The following is a 17,679-nucleotide window of genomic DNA, read 5'->3' as shown; positions in this document are numbered from 1 at the left end:
ACTTACGATATAAACGATTATATAGATAGAAATGATCTATATTACAAATACATAGAGCGATCATATACTGGTACATGATCATCTATTGGGCCTTTTACCTTAGTAATAATTAATTTACAAAGAAGTTTCACTTCTGACATGTGTACTTTGAACTCACTTTTTTTTTAAATATTCTATCTCGGTCCAGTAGTTTTGGAACAACGAAACATTATATTAGTGTGTCTCAAAATTTTAACCGACACGACACACGCATATTACGACACTTCTTGCGTACCAACACTTTACACATCAGCTGCCGTTCCAGGTATTTCTTGTACTTAGGCCTTCAAGAGTGTACCACTTAAGGCCGTGCGTTACTTGCAAAACTCCTGCTGTTGTCCATGGGCGGTTAACATCAAGTACCTGTTGAATAAACTGTTTTGTTTAAACCACGGAATCGAAGCTGGAAAGCCGCGGAAATTAACGCGCTTATAACATTTTCGTATATGAATCAATTCTAAGCGAACATTACTTCCGTATTTATTGAGGGTCAAATACACGAGATTGACCTTGATAGATTGTGATTGGTGTTTGTATTATATCAAAAGCACTTTTTTTATTAATATCGTCTGGGATGAAAAAGTTTTCTTAATTCACGTTGGTGTTAATAGAAGATTTAATTTAGTAAATTCGCTTTTTAGCAACATTTATTTAATCTTTATTCTTTGTGAAACCGTCCTATACCGTGTATAAACTATTTTATAGTCTGTGTCTGGAGTAAAAAAAAATTAAAATTTTTTTTTTTTTTTGTTTAACGATTAGCAATATATCACTAGTGTTTTTAAGTTTTAATTTTGGTAACGTTTATGTTTACTAAAATTGTCATATATTTTAGAAAAGATACGTGTAACATATACAATAGATTTAGAATGTGTGTGTATGTGAAATGTATGATGTGGTAAACTGCAGTAAATAAATAAATCTTATCAAATCTTTTCTCCATATATTTTAGATCAAAAAGTTTTTTGGAAAAAATATTCGATGGGTAATATTTTTTATTTTACATAAAAAATAATCTAAAGTATGATGTCTAAGAGGCATACATTATATATTATTTCGGTTGCAATATAAAGTATTTTTCTTTTACTTTTGAACGGCAATAGAAAATTATACATTCCTAGCTGTTCTCTCTGCATTAACTCGGTAGCACGATGTTCTATACGTATATATACGTATTACGTACTAAAGCTTTTACTAATAGACTTTTAAATGCAGAAATTATCAGACATAATATGTATATATTGATGTCTTCTATAAAACTGTAGAACATTGCTCTATTGTCAATAGTTTCCGCAGCATTTAGAAGTATCCATACCTTAACACTTTCGTAATTTATAGCATATCTTCATCAGGGATTTATGATTCTAATGGTGAAAGATTATTAAATCCTGTACCTTTGGAGTCTATTCAATTCAAACAAAGAAATATTTCCTCTTCATAATATTAGTGTAACTATTTCTCAACTCAAACAGTGTAGACCTTGGCTTCAGCGTGCGACTCTCATCCCTGAGGTCGTGAGAACATCTATCCACCAATGAACTATTATATGCGCATGCGCACTTGTTACGGTGAAGACATCGTGAGGACACCGGTACTAGACCAACCTGTGCACGCACTGACACAAAAATACAGTGGCGCTACAACCTTTTAGGTCTGGGCCTCTTATGTATGTGTTTCATGCGGCAAGTTGGTGATCGGCCTTTGCTTGATAGGGTCTAATGTTTTTACGATGTTTTTCCTTGTATGAGCGAGTGTACAGCCGCAGCTTGAACCTACGACATCAGGGATGAGAGTCGCTTGCTGAAGCCTAGATAAATTCAACTCTTCAGTTCAGACACGGGTATTTTTATTTCGATCAATAATAATTCTTCAATGAAAAACATTAGTCCGTTTTGGAGTCGGAATGTGGACTCCGCCCATTTGTTCCGTTGTGCGAAAGTCCTGGCTAATGAAGCCAGCCTAGCTCCATCTAAAAGCTCAGAAGTTTCCTGAGCACTTCACAGAGCGACCACACCGCTCCGAGGAGCTTCTTCTGCTTCTGCTGGAAGCCACACTCACGCATTCCAGGAATACTGGGTGACTGATTCCTCTACGCTGAAACAGCTGAAGGCATGTTTATTAAGGAGACAGTAGTTCATAATTGTACCTGTCATAACTTTATGACATACTTATGTATGTTTGTAATCAGTTTCCGCATTTAGACGTCAAATTGTTCTAAGTCCTGTTTAATAAGCAAGCCTAGGACTACATGGGTTACTGATGATGATGTCTTTGATTGTCTTATTTGGTGATTACGTCAACAGTAACTATTAACTTTTTTACACATTGTCTATGCTTGAAAACGAAATGCATTTTCGAGGAACAAATAAAATAATACGTTTATGTACTATTATCTTTGAGAGCTTTTCGTACTTTTACTGACAAGAGGAGGGGGGGGGATAAATTGCAGTAAATCAGCTTACGTAATACGATGTCTTGTCTAGATTATGCGAGGTCAAAAATGTTGGCATGTGTGGTTTAATTTAACTCGACCGTGATATAATCTAAGTATTATGATCAAATTCACATGGCTTATGTGTTCAGACTGACCTGGCTTTGCAAGACTTGTGGCATATATATAATATACTAGCAGACCGGCCAAGCGTTGCTGTGGCTAAGGTTTTTGTTATATTACATAGTAGTAAACTATTCAAGGGAAACGGTAGGAGAACACCAGTCATGGGGACCACCATGCTTTTTTGGTGGTTATGCCATTAAATTGTAGCTTATGTGAAACGTTGGTACTTTCAACACAGCGCCATCTATTAGAATTGTGACTATCAAATAATAAACAAATATTTTGCAATAAAATAATATTGCGGGTATAAATTGAGATGTCAGCTATCCTATCTTTAAAGTTGGATCAAACTACACACGGTGTGCAAATTTGATTGATATCAGTTCGGCAGTTTATATCATATATTAAGATAACGGAGACTGTAAGTAGTGTCTGGACACTTTCATATGTACGGCTAGATCTTAGTCTGCAGTCTTTGTGCAGAGAATATTTATAAAAAAATAATAAGATACATGGCCAATGCCAGGAGGCTCGAAAGTGTGTTTTTATAATTGGTACCCTCTTTGAAGTACCCTAAGACGAATTGGTTAGGAAATACCAACCGCCCATGGACACTCTCAGTGCCAGAGGACTCGCGAGTGCGTTGCCGGCCTTTTAAGAATTTGTACGATTTTTGAAGGACCCTAAGTCGAATTGGTTCGGAAATATCTACCGCACAAGGACACTCTCAGTGCCAGAGGACTCGCGAGTGCGTTGCCGGCATTTTAAGAATTTGTACGATTATTTTTACACCATAACGCTTTAGTCTCAATAAAACCTTTCTCTCATCTGTCTTTGGCCTTGAAAACAGTCACAAATATGTGTCATTATTTCCTATATCTCAAGGTGACCGGATTTGGACAATTGGAATTCTTAGATATATCCGGCAACAACTAGCGGATATCCGTTAGTATTGCATATTTAACGACAGCATATATCATTCAAAACCTATAGGCTTGATTGTGCAATGGGCCAATCAGGTATAGGCCGATCACCTACTTGCCTCATCGAACAGATACATAGGACCCAGACCTAAAATCACACTAATTTTATATTTTATTTGTATTATTATCTATAGTCACTAATAAATCTAAAATGATTTTTATGTATCAAATTGACTATTGTATTGCGCATTACATAACAATGTTATATATGAATTAATATAGATCTATGCGTCACGCCTTGCGCCATTCACTTGTCCTGCCCAGCTGGTGGTTTAATTCATAGGCGGAAGCGGGAATTCATTTAAAGGATTTGACGTAATTTTAAATATATATTTTTGCAGGTGCTTACAAGCATTTTTAGGCGATTTAAAAGAGTGACAGAGCATTGCCAGCTCTTCTCGTTCTACACCTTTGATTTGAGAACTGTCAATGTAAATTGTAATCTTTCAAAAAAAAAATCTTTACTGACATAAGTGTGCACCTTTGAATAAATGATATTTTGATTTTTGCATTCATAGATTAAAAATATGGAAATCGATAATTTATTTGTATTTTTTACAGTAATAAAATATCAAAGTTATGGTATATGAAATTACGATAGTGAAACCCAAGATGTGAACTAACAAAGAGTCCCAAGGAAACCATTGACAATAGAGCAATGTACTACAGTTTTATATGACATCAATATCTACATATTATATCAAACATATTTCTGCATTTAAAAGCAGTAATGAAATCGCTGATACAAAATCGCTACCGCTACAGTTTACAACGTAAATCGCCTTTCACTTACATTCCTTAATTCACGGTCAGCGCAATGATAACGTGGCGGGGGAAACGGGTTTGGTAATGTGGACTTTATTTCACTGTAATTAAATAAAATATTTTAAGTTCCGCATTAACTAATAGATTAATTTTGGTTGAACGCGTTTTTAACCTTTAGTTTCTCTATGTTTAACCACGCACTTGATTTGGGTTAAATAGTCTTTGTTTTTTTAATATAGAGCAGTGTTGGCCTAGTGTCTTAAGCTTGTGACTCTCATCCCTGAGATTCAAACCCCAGCTATGCCCCAATGGACTTTGAATGCGCATTTAACACTCGCTCGTACGAAGGAAAACATCGTGAGGAAACTGGCTTGCCTAAGAGTGGACGGCGTGTTAAGCACAGGAGGCTGATCACCTACTTGCCTATTATATTAACAATGATTAGATGAAATTATTTTAATGATTTTTATTAGTTCATAGAAATTGATATTAAAAGTGTCGAAAATTAATACAAATTATAAACCTAATTTTTTAATTTATTTGTTCAATAATAAAAACACGTGGCATTTTAATTAACCATTCGTCATTTGAGATTTTAATCAATTATTTTGCATAAAATATAAAATACGAATATTTCATAAATTCTCTTTACGAATTTTAGATTATAAAATAAAATAAAATATGTTTATTATGGAACATAAGATACATGTATCACTTATTCCACGTCATTAAATTTGAATTTGAAATATAGAACTTCTACAAGGTAATTCGCCCTTCTCACTCTCTCAATCGGTCTCAATCGCCCTCTCCCTTTTCTTTGATAAAAACGCTGCACATCTTCGTGACGTTCCGTAAAAATGTTACCCTCATGCGCCTAAGGAAGTTTCATTTCAAAAACTATAGGCCTTCAGATTGACCCACGATGGCCCAAGCCGAGGTCCGAGTCTCGCATTAAAAATAACAGTAAAACAATTTCGACATTAACTATATTTTGTTAATGTTAATTTTGTAATAAAGTTAAAATTACTTACAGTTATAATTAACTTTTGTTTTATCTAAATTGTTGAAATCGACACTAGGTCGAATCTCACAATTGTTACATAACCTGTGAAACTCTTTTAATTATCATAATTCATAGTTAATATTTATTCAACATAAAATATTATAATTACTTTATAAAAATAGAACAAAATGTTTAAAAGCACTAATAACAATATTTCTATTGCTCCTATAATAAAAACCTGTGATGGGTCCCCCATGTAACCCCCTGGATATGGGTCTTTTATGTATCTGTTCCATGAGGCAAGTAGATGATTTGCCTGATTGGGTCTAATGCCGGTGGTACGATCTCGCTACAACCTTTTAGGTATGGGCCTCTTATGTATCTGTTTCATGATCATTTGTCAATCTAATGGGCTAGTAGATGATCAGTCTCCGGTGCCTGATGCACGCCGTTAACTTTTTGTTTGTGATGTTTTCCTTCACCGTACGAGCGAATGTTAAATGCGCACATAGACAGACATTGCATTGATACATAGCCGGGGCTCGAACCTACGACCATAGGGACGCGAGTCGCACGCTGAAGCCACTACTGCTCTTAAATGTGTTTTTTTAAATGTATCAAACGATGGTGAATTTATTTGGAGTATGAGGATTGGTGCAATTAACAACATACCTTAAAAATAAAATAAATTAGAGTTTATTTGAACATCCCTCCAACAACCACCGAACTCTTGCAACAGTCCTTCTACCGTAAAAAGTGAGATCCATGTAATACCAAGTCAGTTCAGTCTCTACTTCAGGTACCTTCTTAAGTTATTACGTAATAAGCTAATCTAACATCTCATAGTCACAATATTAAAAATATTTTGTAAATAAAACATTAGGGTCTTAATTTTATCCACAACGAACTTATAGAGGCTCGAAAATGACCTTAATTAATTAAAAACATGGTGGTGTCGCCGACTAAATAACAAATAGCACATTCACCATATGGAACTGGTTCCCTGGTATACTGGTATGAACCTGAAGGTCTGACAATATCGTTTATAGTCGTTATATGAGTTATTTTCTCTTACAGAAGAACAAAATGATCAGAAGAAACGTCAGCGTCCAAGAGACATGTCCTTGGCTGAGCCACCACACACCATGGAGATAGCCCAGATTCTGATGTCGCTGTTGCACGCCTGGGGACTGGATCCAGACCTCGATAGGGTCTGCGAATCGAAACTTGGACTGCTGAGGCCCATGGTAAGTTTTTTGGAGACTTGGAGACTTATTAAGACTGGCCGAGATGGAAGGCTTACGTCAAAAGACAGCGTGACGAAAATGCTTCAGCTTGTAAATTGTCAGCAAAAGGAGGTTCACAAATGCGCAGGCAAACATTACTATGCTCTGATGAGATGGATGGTTTACACCACGGATGGTCAAGAACGTTTGCATCATTCGAGGTTCTGGTTTCATTTTGATAACCATCGATCTCCATCTTCAGAGTATGGACCTTCCAAATGTTTAAATATAATTTTATTCATACAAAGACCGCATGAAAGGTCCATTCGTTATGAAGCTGGCGAAAACCTTGGGTCAGAAGAAAAATAGCAATGCGTATGCGGGCCGATGGCTACCCGGGTGCTACTTGTGGTGACTGTATGCTGTGGTGGTGATGTTAGTTATTTTGACTATGTATTTGCGTGTTGTTCCCACGAGAATGTAAGTGCGTGCTCCTATTTCACCATGCCTGCTGCTGATAGAGGACAAATCTTTGTTTTTAATTTATTTTATAAATTACTTAAGATGTCATGTGGAACATGGTGTAATGGTTGCAGCTCCCTTACAAACGTTGTGTAAAGCATAAAACTTGGCGATTAAAAAGAGTGGTGGAGAGTATATTGCCAGTTCTTGTTCCGTTCTACGCCCTTCATTTGGGAACTGGCAGTAAATGTAAAATTAGAAGCATTTGATATATATTTTGTTTTGACGTTCATAAGTGTACATTGTGTTATATGAATAAATGATTTTGATTTGAATTGAATTTGACCCCACCTGGATTGCTGGTTCAGTTGTTAGCGTGGGCCATTTCTACAGCTCCACTTTTAAATATGACAGTTAAATGAATACAACTTGAGAACCTCCTCTAATTTTGACGTTGGTCAATTACAGGTGCCGGTATGTTTCGGTGTGGTCTCCCGTCATGGACACATGGCTGTCCAGCTGCCAAGTTGTCTTGGAGCCTGGATTGACTCCTTTGCTCATATGCCAGTCGACCATATGCTGTTGAGTTCAAACCTTCCGCCGGAGCTGGTTGCGCAGGAGAAGTTGACTAGGTAGAAACTTAATTATGATAGAAGATACTGTATTGTGAGAATTTAGTCTATCGTTCGAGACCCTCATCCAGGGTCGTACGTTCGTATTACGGCTCTGCAATTGAGTTTACACTTGCTCGTGCGAAGGGAAACATCGTGAGGAAACTGGCATTTGGCCCGAAAATCAATGTGTCTCAGACATAGAAAAATAAACACCCACTTGTCTAAAAAAGATTGCAGAAAGGGATGCAATCTCAGGCCCAGATATGGGGTTGTAATGCCACGTTTATTAATCCAAAGCCAAGTTAAATGTGTATCTAAAACGCGTAAAAAGGTAGACATTTTGGGATTATCTTGGCACGTGAGGGAAAGTAAGGCACTTTAGATATTATAGCCTACGTTCTTCCGAAAACTATATCCTTGAAATCCGATCTCATAATTCTTTCTTTCTTGGCGAATCCTTTAAGGACTCTGCTGTGAGGCTATGGAATTCACTTCCCGACCCTATTCACTCAGATCATTCTCTATTCTTCTTAAAATTTCTACTGTTCAAGCATTACTGCCCACATCGTATCCTTAACTTTCGTACTAAGTGTTGTGAAACTGATCTAAAATTATTGTGATTCATTCGCACTTTCACATTTCACATTTTCTTTTTCATGTGTCCTTTTTTTAATATTGTCACATATCGTTTTAATTGCTTTGCTTTTTTCCATTAGTTTTGTCTAAATAACTATTTCTCTTATGTATTTTGCATTTATTTTTTTATTCTCTCACATTGTTTGCCTGGAAGAGATCGATCGCTCGTATGCGATAAGGCCGCCAGTTGCCCTTCTTTTTTATTTAATTATGTTAAAAGTACTATATTTTTGTATACATGAAACGAAGTGTTAATAAATAAATATATATTTTCAGGCTATTCAGCTCGAAGCTACACTGGGAACTGAGCACAACATTGACGACGAATCATCTTTTGTCTATTGTCGCGTTGGCGAACACTCTCATGTCTATGAGTAATGCCAGTTTTGTGCCGGAACAGGAAGTTGCCAGACGAATGCACAGGTAAAATACGAGCCTTAAATTAAAAATAATACAATTTTGTCGTAACAGCTAATATAAATTATATACAAGAATAAAATGTATATCGCTAAAGCTGGAATACATAATATACCAAAACTTTAAACATGAAAGGAAAAAATCAATAAAAAATATGAAATACGTCATACTTCAATCGGATGTATGTGATGGTGTGGTGGGTGTGCTCATGATGCAGATGAGAGATCAATATATTAGATAACTATCACTCCAATGATGAATAGCACACCTTATATTCCCTACTCCAACTCGACCGTAGGTGGATGTTGTAAAAAATCGCTTTTATTCCAGGCCCACAACCCGTACATCATCGTGGGGTGGTGATGAGGAAAGAGAGGAACAGATCGCAGCCCAACAAGCTCACATCAAGCAGGGCTGGTCTCTCTTGGCCACGCTGCACTGTGTGCTTTTGCCTGACAAAGTGGTGGCTGCAGGTTGGTAGATGATGGGGGAAGATAATCCATCCTGAGTATCTCTTTATCGTAAAGCCATAGAACTGATAATTAAGCATTTGTGGGACCAAACCCCCTTGTTTCCCCGAGGCTTCCAGACCTCTAAATCTCATCCTGGTTATCCACAAATTTCTCTGCTATTAGGTATGGCCCGAGATAGGTTTCATCAAAACCAGTTCAGATGTTTCTTAGAAATATTCATTTGTTTTATCGGTATTTAAAATCTAAATTATTATTTTCAAGGTGCAAAGAACTTCAAGAGGCCCCAAGTGGAGATGCTAGCTCGCAGATGGCAGCACCACTGCCTCGAAGTTCGTGATGCTGCTCAGGCGCTGCTGCTCGCCGAACTTGCCAGGTTCAAAATAAATTTAAAAATTATTTTTACTCAATTTCCTATCGACAAAAAAATAATTTTGGTTTTGTTCCTTTCAGGTTGGGACCAAAAGGTCGTAAAGCGTTGGTCGACAATTGGGCCCAATATTTACCCTTATACACACATACGGAAAGCATCAATCCACAAGCAGCCCAGAAGGAACCAGCAGAGAAGATTGTTAAAGACGTAAGTATTCATTAATAGAAGAACAGTGTTGGCCTAGCTTCAGCGTGCGACTTTCATCCCCGAGGACGTAGGTTCGATCCCCGGCACTAATGAACTGTCTATGTGCGCATTGAACACGCGCTCGTACGAAGGAAAACATCGTGAGGAAACCGGCTTGTCTTAGATCCAAGGAGACAGCGTGTGTCAGGCACAGGAGGCTGATCACCTACTTGCCTATTGAAGACACAAATGATCATGAAACAGGTACTTTCTGAGGCCCAGACCTAAAAAAGAATGGTAGCGCCACTGATTTTTTTTTATTAAAAAGAAATGAAGGGAGCCTTCCAACAGTACCAAATATGTTAGTTTAAATATCTAATGAATGATATGTTTTAATTATGTAGTTTTTATGTCATAACAAAAACGTTCTACAAAGTCATATATAGCCAGCTTCGGACTGGTCACTATGACACTTCAACTAAAATGTTTCATTAGGAAGTTTTTGGTATGCTCATGGATCAAAATATTAGTGAAATCCCCAAGAAAATGCGTCCAGTAGTTTTTAAGATTCACTTGTTTTTATAATATACATATGCTAATTACACAATCAAATAAATACCCTAAATTAAATCGAAAAATCTCTTATAGCCAGAAGAAGAGTTCGAAGAGGAAGAAGAGGAGATTGTGCGTAAGCCATCTTCTATCGCAGAACTGAAGAGGAAGCAGACAACCGCAGTTGTTCTTTTGGGAGTTATCGGTGCTGAGTTTGGACAAGATATTACCAGCGAAGGTAGTTCAAATAATATATTTGTGTAGCGGATCCGACAGACGTTGTCCTGTACACACGTCTTACATTCGAAAAATAATATAAAATAATGTAAATCATTTTCGACTTGAACACACAAAAAAAATCATCAAAATCTGTCCAGACGTTTAGGAGTTTTATTACGAACACATGCGCAGTAGATTTATATATACCATCTGTTTATTTGCTGTTTAGATTAATAACCTAGATTCCATAAGCAAAGCCATCTGCCGGGCTGATTTGTGAATCTAAACCATCCACCCAAACGCATACAAAAAATTCATTCAAATCGGTCCAGCCGTTAAGAGAAGATTAGTGACATACACACGTATAGTAAATAGGCATATAAAGATATTAAAGATTAAGTATCTGTGTTAAACATGACTTAAAGAAGCGTTATGGTTCAAAATAATCATTAATTTATCAAAAAATATAGATTTTTTAGGTCACGTGACATAAATGCTTGTTAATGTTTTCGTCTGTCAAATACAAAGCAACTCAACTCATCGTTGGGAAGACAAATTTAATCAGAACTTAAATGTAGGCAACGGGCTTATCGCTAACAAGTGATTTCTTAAAGGGGAATACTAAAGGGAAACAGTAAAAATTGTGTTTAGTTAATTTACAAGTATGTAAAGTGTTATTGAGTATTTAAAAACTAGGAGATGGAGTAAAATTGTAAATAATCAATAAAAAAATACATTTGTATTGCATAAGCAATTCTTTTTTAATTGGACAATTCACACCAATTGACCTAGTCCCATGCTAAGCTGGTGAAGCTTGTGTTATGGGTACTAGGCAACGGATATACATACATATTATAGATAGATAGACATATAAATACATATTTAAACAACCAAGACCTAAGCACAACACCAAATGCTCATCACATCGATGTTTGTCTCAGCCGGGGATCGAACCCTGGACCCACGGGTTCGCAGTCAGGGGTACTAACCACTAGACCAATGAGCCGTCAAAATTTATTATTAGAGCACAGATAAGATAACTTCTTGGAAATTTTCGTCGGAAGCACGCCGAGGGGTTTCAAATGTTAGTTGGAAAATGTATTATTCTCTCGTCTTTTTAGGTGCAGGCAACAAGAGACGCAAAGATGGTGACAGCAGAAAGAGTTCCATTGTTGAAGGTAAGGACTTCGATTGGTGATAAAAAACCGAAATTAAATCGTAGAAATTGATAAATACAAATTTAAAAAGTTTCGTCCCTGTGCTACCTTTATTGCTTGCCTTTCTTCTTATTTGGCTTTATTAGGATTGGTACATTGTCTATGCCATTTACATAATCTCTGGTATTTTAAATAATTATAAATAAATAATTTTTGAAATGAAACTTCTTTATCGACGTATGGGAGAAATTTTGTAGAAAATCGTCACGTTTTTCGGTTACGCGCCATCTTTTTCTTCTCCCTAACACGGTTGATCCGAAGAGATTCGAAGCCATTAATAACAAAAATTTATAATAACGATAACAATGATAGTAATAATTCTATTACAATTAATGAAATTCTGTAATAAGCTTAGTAGTAATAAGGTAGAATAAAATAATTGTATTTGTATTCATGTCTATGATAATAAAAGCCTTTTGTTACACTTTATCTAATTTAACTTTATTTAACCAATTTCTGTAAAGTTGAATATAGTAGATCATTTGTCGAAAAATAAGGTCATAAAGAAGTTTCACTTTTTACCTGTGTACACTGTACAGTGTACACGCACACATTTTATATTTAAAATATTCCACTTTGGTAACAGAATATTACCGAAACATTTGTTCACACTAAACAATCGTTTATAAAATTTATTTTTGTAATAAATTCTGATTATATCCATGTGTCGTTTTTAGTTAGAGTTGGTAAAATCACCATCGGTGTTCAAGTCATAATCTCTCCCTTTTATTCGACAAAAACGCTGCACATGATGTGACGTTCCTTAAAAGTTTTACCCTCCTGCGCCTAAAGAAGTTTCACTTCAACAAAAAGATCTCCCATAGTGGGACCAACGTTTTAAGATATGCTTTTTGTGAACACATTCAGGATACCATTGGTGCTTAACATAATGCATGTTCAGGATGCCATTTCTGAATGACGTCATTAAAACCGTCAGACGGGTCTCGGCAATACCTGACGCACTGCAGAAGCGTCAGGTTTTAGATTCAGTGTCTCTTAAAGTCATTGATATACAAAAAACCCAAGATGCACACTCAACGTCAAAAAAACGTCCTCAAAAAATGAGCGCAACATTCTAAATTGTGCGCTCATTTCAAATAGTCTCGTGTCTACAAGTGGAGTCGATGTTATTTATTTGTGTTTTTTTTTATAAATAAATTTATGTACTCTTGAACTTTTTTGTGTGTAGTTTTTGACAAATATATTTACGCTATATAAAGTGTGGGTCAGGAGGTAGCCAATTTAACATTTTTTTTTAATTTAAAGAAAAAACTTTTTAACCGGATTAAAGTTATGTATTATTATAAATTTACAACTATTTAACATCCAACACCTTTTGTCTTCAGTCACCGTGACCACTCACGCTGTAAAGCACCCGAAAAGTCGGATAAATTTAAAATTATGTTAAATAGTTGTAAATAAAAAAGTCATGTTCGACTCCACTCAATACCTTGTCCTACCGACCACGGTCGATCGTAAAATTTTATTGCTTTAAGTACGTATACACTGCGTTGTAATAACAACTTTAAGCAATTCGCGTAAGGGTGATTTTGCAATAATATATGCTTGTAACATATAACTGTTATGGACAGAAATAGTGTTTCGGGACACTTTCGAGCGTTACTTTTATATGAGACTGTGCATCTTGGGTTTTTGTATATCAATGCTTAAAGTCTATACACTGAGCTTCTGTGTCATCTTGGCTAATGGATTTTTTCTATATATACTAATGGCGCTACAACGTTTTAGGTCTGGGCCTCAGATTTCTGTTCCGTGATCATATCTAATAGGGAAGTAGGTGATCGACCTTCTGTACCTGACATACGCCGTCGACTTTCGGTGTTAGGCATGCCAGTTTTATTTCGGTTAAATGTGTACATAAAAGGTCCATTGGTGCGCCGGAGATCAAACCTACGACCTCAGGGACGAAAGTCGCACGTTGAAACCACTATTCCAACACTGCACACTGTGGATTTTATCACATTGTCTATTACAGGAATGGTCTGCTGTCTATGGACTATTATTTATTTTATATTTTTTGGTGTTCAGGGTTCACATTAAGCGCTTCGAATAACCTGGCGCGCTTGACAGCGTTGGCATTGACGCATCTGCTCCTTGCGCCCGGATCCGCTCGTCTCCCCGCTCATACGCCCTTGCGACGCGCAGCCGTCGACCTCTTAGGGCGGGGCTTCGCTGTATGGGAGCCGTATTTGGACGTTAGCCATGTGCTATTGGGTGAGTTAAGCGTCAGTTATTATGGTCGATAATTGGATGGGTGTTTTTAAAGTTAAGCGTCAGATTGTGTGGTCTAAAATTGGATAAATTTATTTACCATATTATATTTGTAGTTGATATCAATTTACTAATGAAAATCTCTTTTGAAGTTAGACCTGTTATAAATTTGCAGGTCTTCTGGAAATGTGCTCGGACGCTGATAAGCTGGTCCCGTCTATGACGTATGGTCTTCCTCTGACAGCTCAGGCCGACTCTTGCCGTACTGCGAGGCACGCCCTCACTCTCATCGCTACTGCTCGGTATGTTCCATTGGAATACTATGAAGTGTGATAACACAATCATACGTATACTTGTTTGGGTTTAAATTTCAGTTGTATGATCGGAAGAAAATCTAGACACTTTGTGAATTCGAATTACTCATTTACAAAATAACTCTTCTTAACGAAACAACTAATTTTATTTTAATTATTAATGAATTGAATAATGAAATTGATTTAATGATTGAATAATTAATGTTGAATAATCTACAGCCCCGCAGCCTTCATAACCACGATGGCTCGCGAGGTTGCCCGCTGCGCCTCTGCCCCCTCCGGTGCTCCGCCTCCGGCTGCAGCCCTGGCGCTGCAGAGGGGCAGGGCTGAGGTGCTCAGGGGTATTGAACTGCTCATTGACCGGATGCATCATGAGGTGGCACCGCTCTTGGTCGAGGTGGGTTATATTCATAAAAATTTCCTTAACACTTTCTTATATTAAAACTATATTATAAGTAAAGTTTGTGGGGTCGTAGAGGGTGATCTATGGATTTCAAAAAATCTTTTACCAATAGAAAGCCTCGTTATTTTTAATAACGTCATCCAAAAAAAAACACAAAAAAAAATATTTTCATAGGATTTCTACTTGATATTATTCTATTACTAATGCCGATTCTTATCTTATATATAAAATTCTTTTGTCACAATGTTAGTTACCATGCTCCTCGGAAACGGCTCGACCGATTTTTATCAAATTTTATATGCATATTCAGTAGGTCTAAGAATCGGCTACTATCTTTTTTTCATACCCCTAAGTGATAAGGGTTTGTCCACCCCTAACATTTTATTTTTATTTTTTGGATGAAATTTTAATTTTTTTTTATAATGTTCCACTAAAAAATACATACAACCCTAAATTTTCACCCCTCTACGATTAACCCCTATTTTTTATTATAGTAAATAGTTATTTTTATTAAACTAAAAAATGTTTCCTAGAAATAATATAGGTACCAGGCAAAAGAACGTTTACCGTGTCAGCTAGTATATATATAACATATTGTTTTCAAATGATGTTCCAGGTAATGGATATAATCTTACACTGCGTGGACCAGTCTCATTTGAAGAGCAAAGGGCTGAACGAAGTGTTCCCAGCAATTTGTCGATACAACCAGGTCTCGCATTGCCCTGCTACCAGGCGGATTGCAGGTAATTGTCGTTATATGCTTACATTATATAATGTGGCTACAAAGTAACTTCGTTCATAGTAGCGTCAGTTTCCGATAGATGGCGCTGATTCAGTTCCGTCATCCTCTTTTAAATAACGCTCTTCTAAAGGCACGCTGGATTTCCACCACTTCGTTGTTGACATCCTCAGGCCAAACCAAATGTTTGTAGTTTTTGACGTGACAACGTCTTATAATACGATGGAGCCGGCTGCACGCACGAAAAAACATGACTCATGCAGCGTTACCTCGCTCTGAGGCGTTCCATTTAAGGCTTGAAGTGCAAGCGAGAGCGCGAAGCGACAGAGAGGCACAATCGGACTCCGCGCTCTTCAGCGTTCGACATCTGTCTCTCTCCTACTTGAGTGAGCGATTCGTGACGTTGTCACGTTCAACTATCGTCAGTAAACCGACTTTACAGACAACCGATTTTTGTTCACAGCTACTTATATAATAATAAAATAAAATAATAATTGTTTATTCATATGTATAAAATATCAGTAAAATCCATAAAAATTCTATTTTGTCGTCCACAGTGGGTAGCCACACGGGTCAACTCGCGATATACGAGTTGCGGGCGGGTAGATGCCAGTCTCTGGCAGCTCACACTGGCCCTGTTACGGCGTGTGCCTTTAGCCCAGACGGGAGATATCTGGTCTCCTATGCCACGTCTGACAATAGACTGTCTTTCTGGCAGACCAGCGCTGGTAAGTTTTAGGCTTAAGAGCTAGTTTGTAATAAAATTACAAGTAATCATAATTCACGATTAAAAAGCTGAAAATGCTGTGAAAGTATGATTATTTTTAAAAATAATTAATTAATAAAAAACGCTCAAAAATATATAAAATTATGTTTAATGAGAAATACTAAAAATATTAAAAAGAGCAGTATTGCCCTAGTGGCTTCAAGTTGCGACTCTCATCCCTAAGGTCGTAGGTTCCTGGCTGTACACCAATGAACTTTCGTACGAACGTTCGTACGGAAAACATCGTTAGGAAACTTGCTTGCCTTAGACCAAACATGACGGCATGTCAGGCTAAGGAGGCTGATCATCTTCTTGCCTATTAGATTGACAAACCATGAAACAGATACATAAATCTGAGGCATAGACCTAAAAAGGTTGTAGCGCCGCTGTTATGTTTAATATCAAGTACCTATATGGTAATTTTGGATTTTATCAATTTAAGTGGAGTTAATCTTGAACACAAAAATACTTGCCTTTATATTTGCCTTTGCGTCCATTTTATTAATCCATATTATGTGTAGAAAAGCTTCTATAAACACTGTGTTACAATTATAATAATTTAACCAAACAAAATCAACTGGATTTTTCAGGTATGTTTGGTTTGGGAGCGGCTCAAACGCGTTGCGTAAAATGTTATAGCACAGCGCCAATGGCGGACGTGACTCGGCTGAATCCGGCTAGATTGGCTCGTCTCGTTTGGAGCTCATCACGGTCTGTTACACTGATGCTGGCTGACGGATCCGAAACACGATTCAATATTTAATTCAGTGTTAATTATTCATTCGTGTTTTAATGATAATGATTGTTGTATTCAATTTGTAATGATTCGTGTTTTAATGATAATGATTGTTTGTTTTATTAAATTATTCCTTCAGTATTAACTGTCATGTTATTATTGTGTAATTTATGAATTCAAAATGTAATTATTCACTTTAATTAATAATTAATTATTATTATTATTCCAATAAGAACCTATATTAATTGTTAACGTGTTAGTATGATATTCTGAATATATGCTTAAATAACTAAAAAATATATAAAACTATAGATATTCAAATACTTTTGATTAATTAATGGCTATTATAATATAATCAATAAATAAAATTGTATAATTAAACGCTTTTTAATACGATTATTTGAGATTGGACTAGTACATGCGGTAATAGCGCCACTTATTTTAAATTAATATTAATCTCTATAGTTGTAGTATTCTTGTTTAATGTTTAGAAATCTTAAATAAAGTGTATGTTAATTCGTGTTTTATTTCGACTGAGCGTGATCCTGGCAGGATATTTAAAGAGAAACGTTTTGTCATTTATAATCAACAATTACAGACAACAAATGGGCTGAAAAATTTGTAGGAAATAAAAAATCAAATGCCTTTCCCATGTTCATGGGTCAATGTTGAGATCAATTTTTAATCTTTTATATGGCAATTTTTTGTGTAATATCTATACAATCATTAATACTTCTCACTACAGCTATCGCATTAGCGCTGTTGTTCTT

General features: G+C 36.3%; 1 protein-coding gene across 4 annotated transcripts in view; it reads left to right on the top strand.

Annotated features, from left to right (window-relative positions):
* The window catches only part of LOC125062329 (WD repeat-containing protein 7), a 139,886-nt gene extending 122,461 nt beyond the window's left edge, over window positions 1-17,425 (top strand). For all 4 annotated transcript variants that reach the window (XM_047668165.1, XM_047668168.1, XM_047668166.1 and 1 more), the window contains 14 exons: window positions 6,425-6,594; window positions 7,504-7,667; window positions 8,562-8,708; window positions 9,033-9,175; window positions 9,437-9,548; window positions 9,626-9,752; window positions 10,380-10,521; window positions 11,624-11,680; window positions 13,769-13,954; window positions 14,127-14,253; window positions 14,485-14,662; window positions 15,285-15,411; window positions 15,965-16,135; window positions 16,764-17,425. In XM_047668165.1, coding sequence (XP_047524121.1) covers window positions 6,425-6,594; window positions 7,504-7,667; window positions 8,562-8,708; window positions 9,033-9,175; window positions 9,437-9,548; window positions 9,626-9,752; window positions 10,380-10,521; window positions 11,624-11,680; window positions 13,769-13,954; window positions 14,127-14,253; window positions 14,485-14,662; window positions 15,285-15,411; window positions 15,965-16,135; window positions 16,764-16,936 — 2,024 coding nt within the window. In that variant the 3' untranslated portion in view covers window positions 16,937-17,425. The remainder of the gene's footprint in view (window positions 1-6,424; window positions 6,595-7,503; window positions 7,668-8,561; window positions 8,709-9,032; window positions 9,176-9,436; window positions 9,549-9,625; window positions 9,753-10,379; window positions 10,522-11,623; window positions 11,681-13,768; window positions 13,955-14,126; window positions 14,254-14,484; window positions 14,663-15,284; window positions 15,412-15,964; window positions 16,136-16,763) is intronic.
* Window positions 17,426-17,679: the final 254 nt, after the last annotated feature.

The sequence above is a fragment of the Pieris napi genome, chromosome Z, assembly GCF_905475465.1.
Source record: "Pieris napi chromosome Z, ilPieNapi1.2, whole genome shotgun sequence".
Classification (NCBI taxonomy): domain Eukaryota; kingdom Metazoa; phylum Arthropoda; class Insecta; order Lepidoptera; family Pieridae; genus Pieris; species Pieris napi.
The sequence above is the reverse complement of the archived record's forward strand: the minus strand, read 5'-3'. Positions and strand labels throughout refer to the sequence as shown.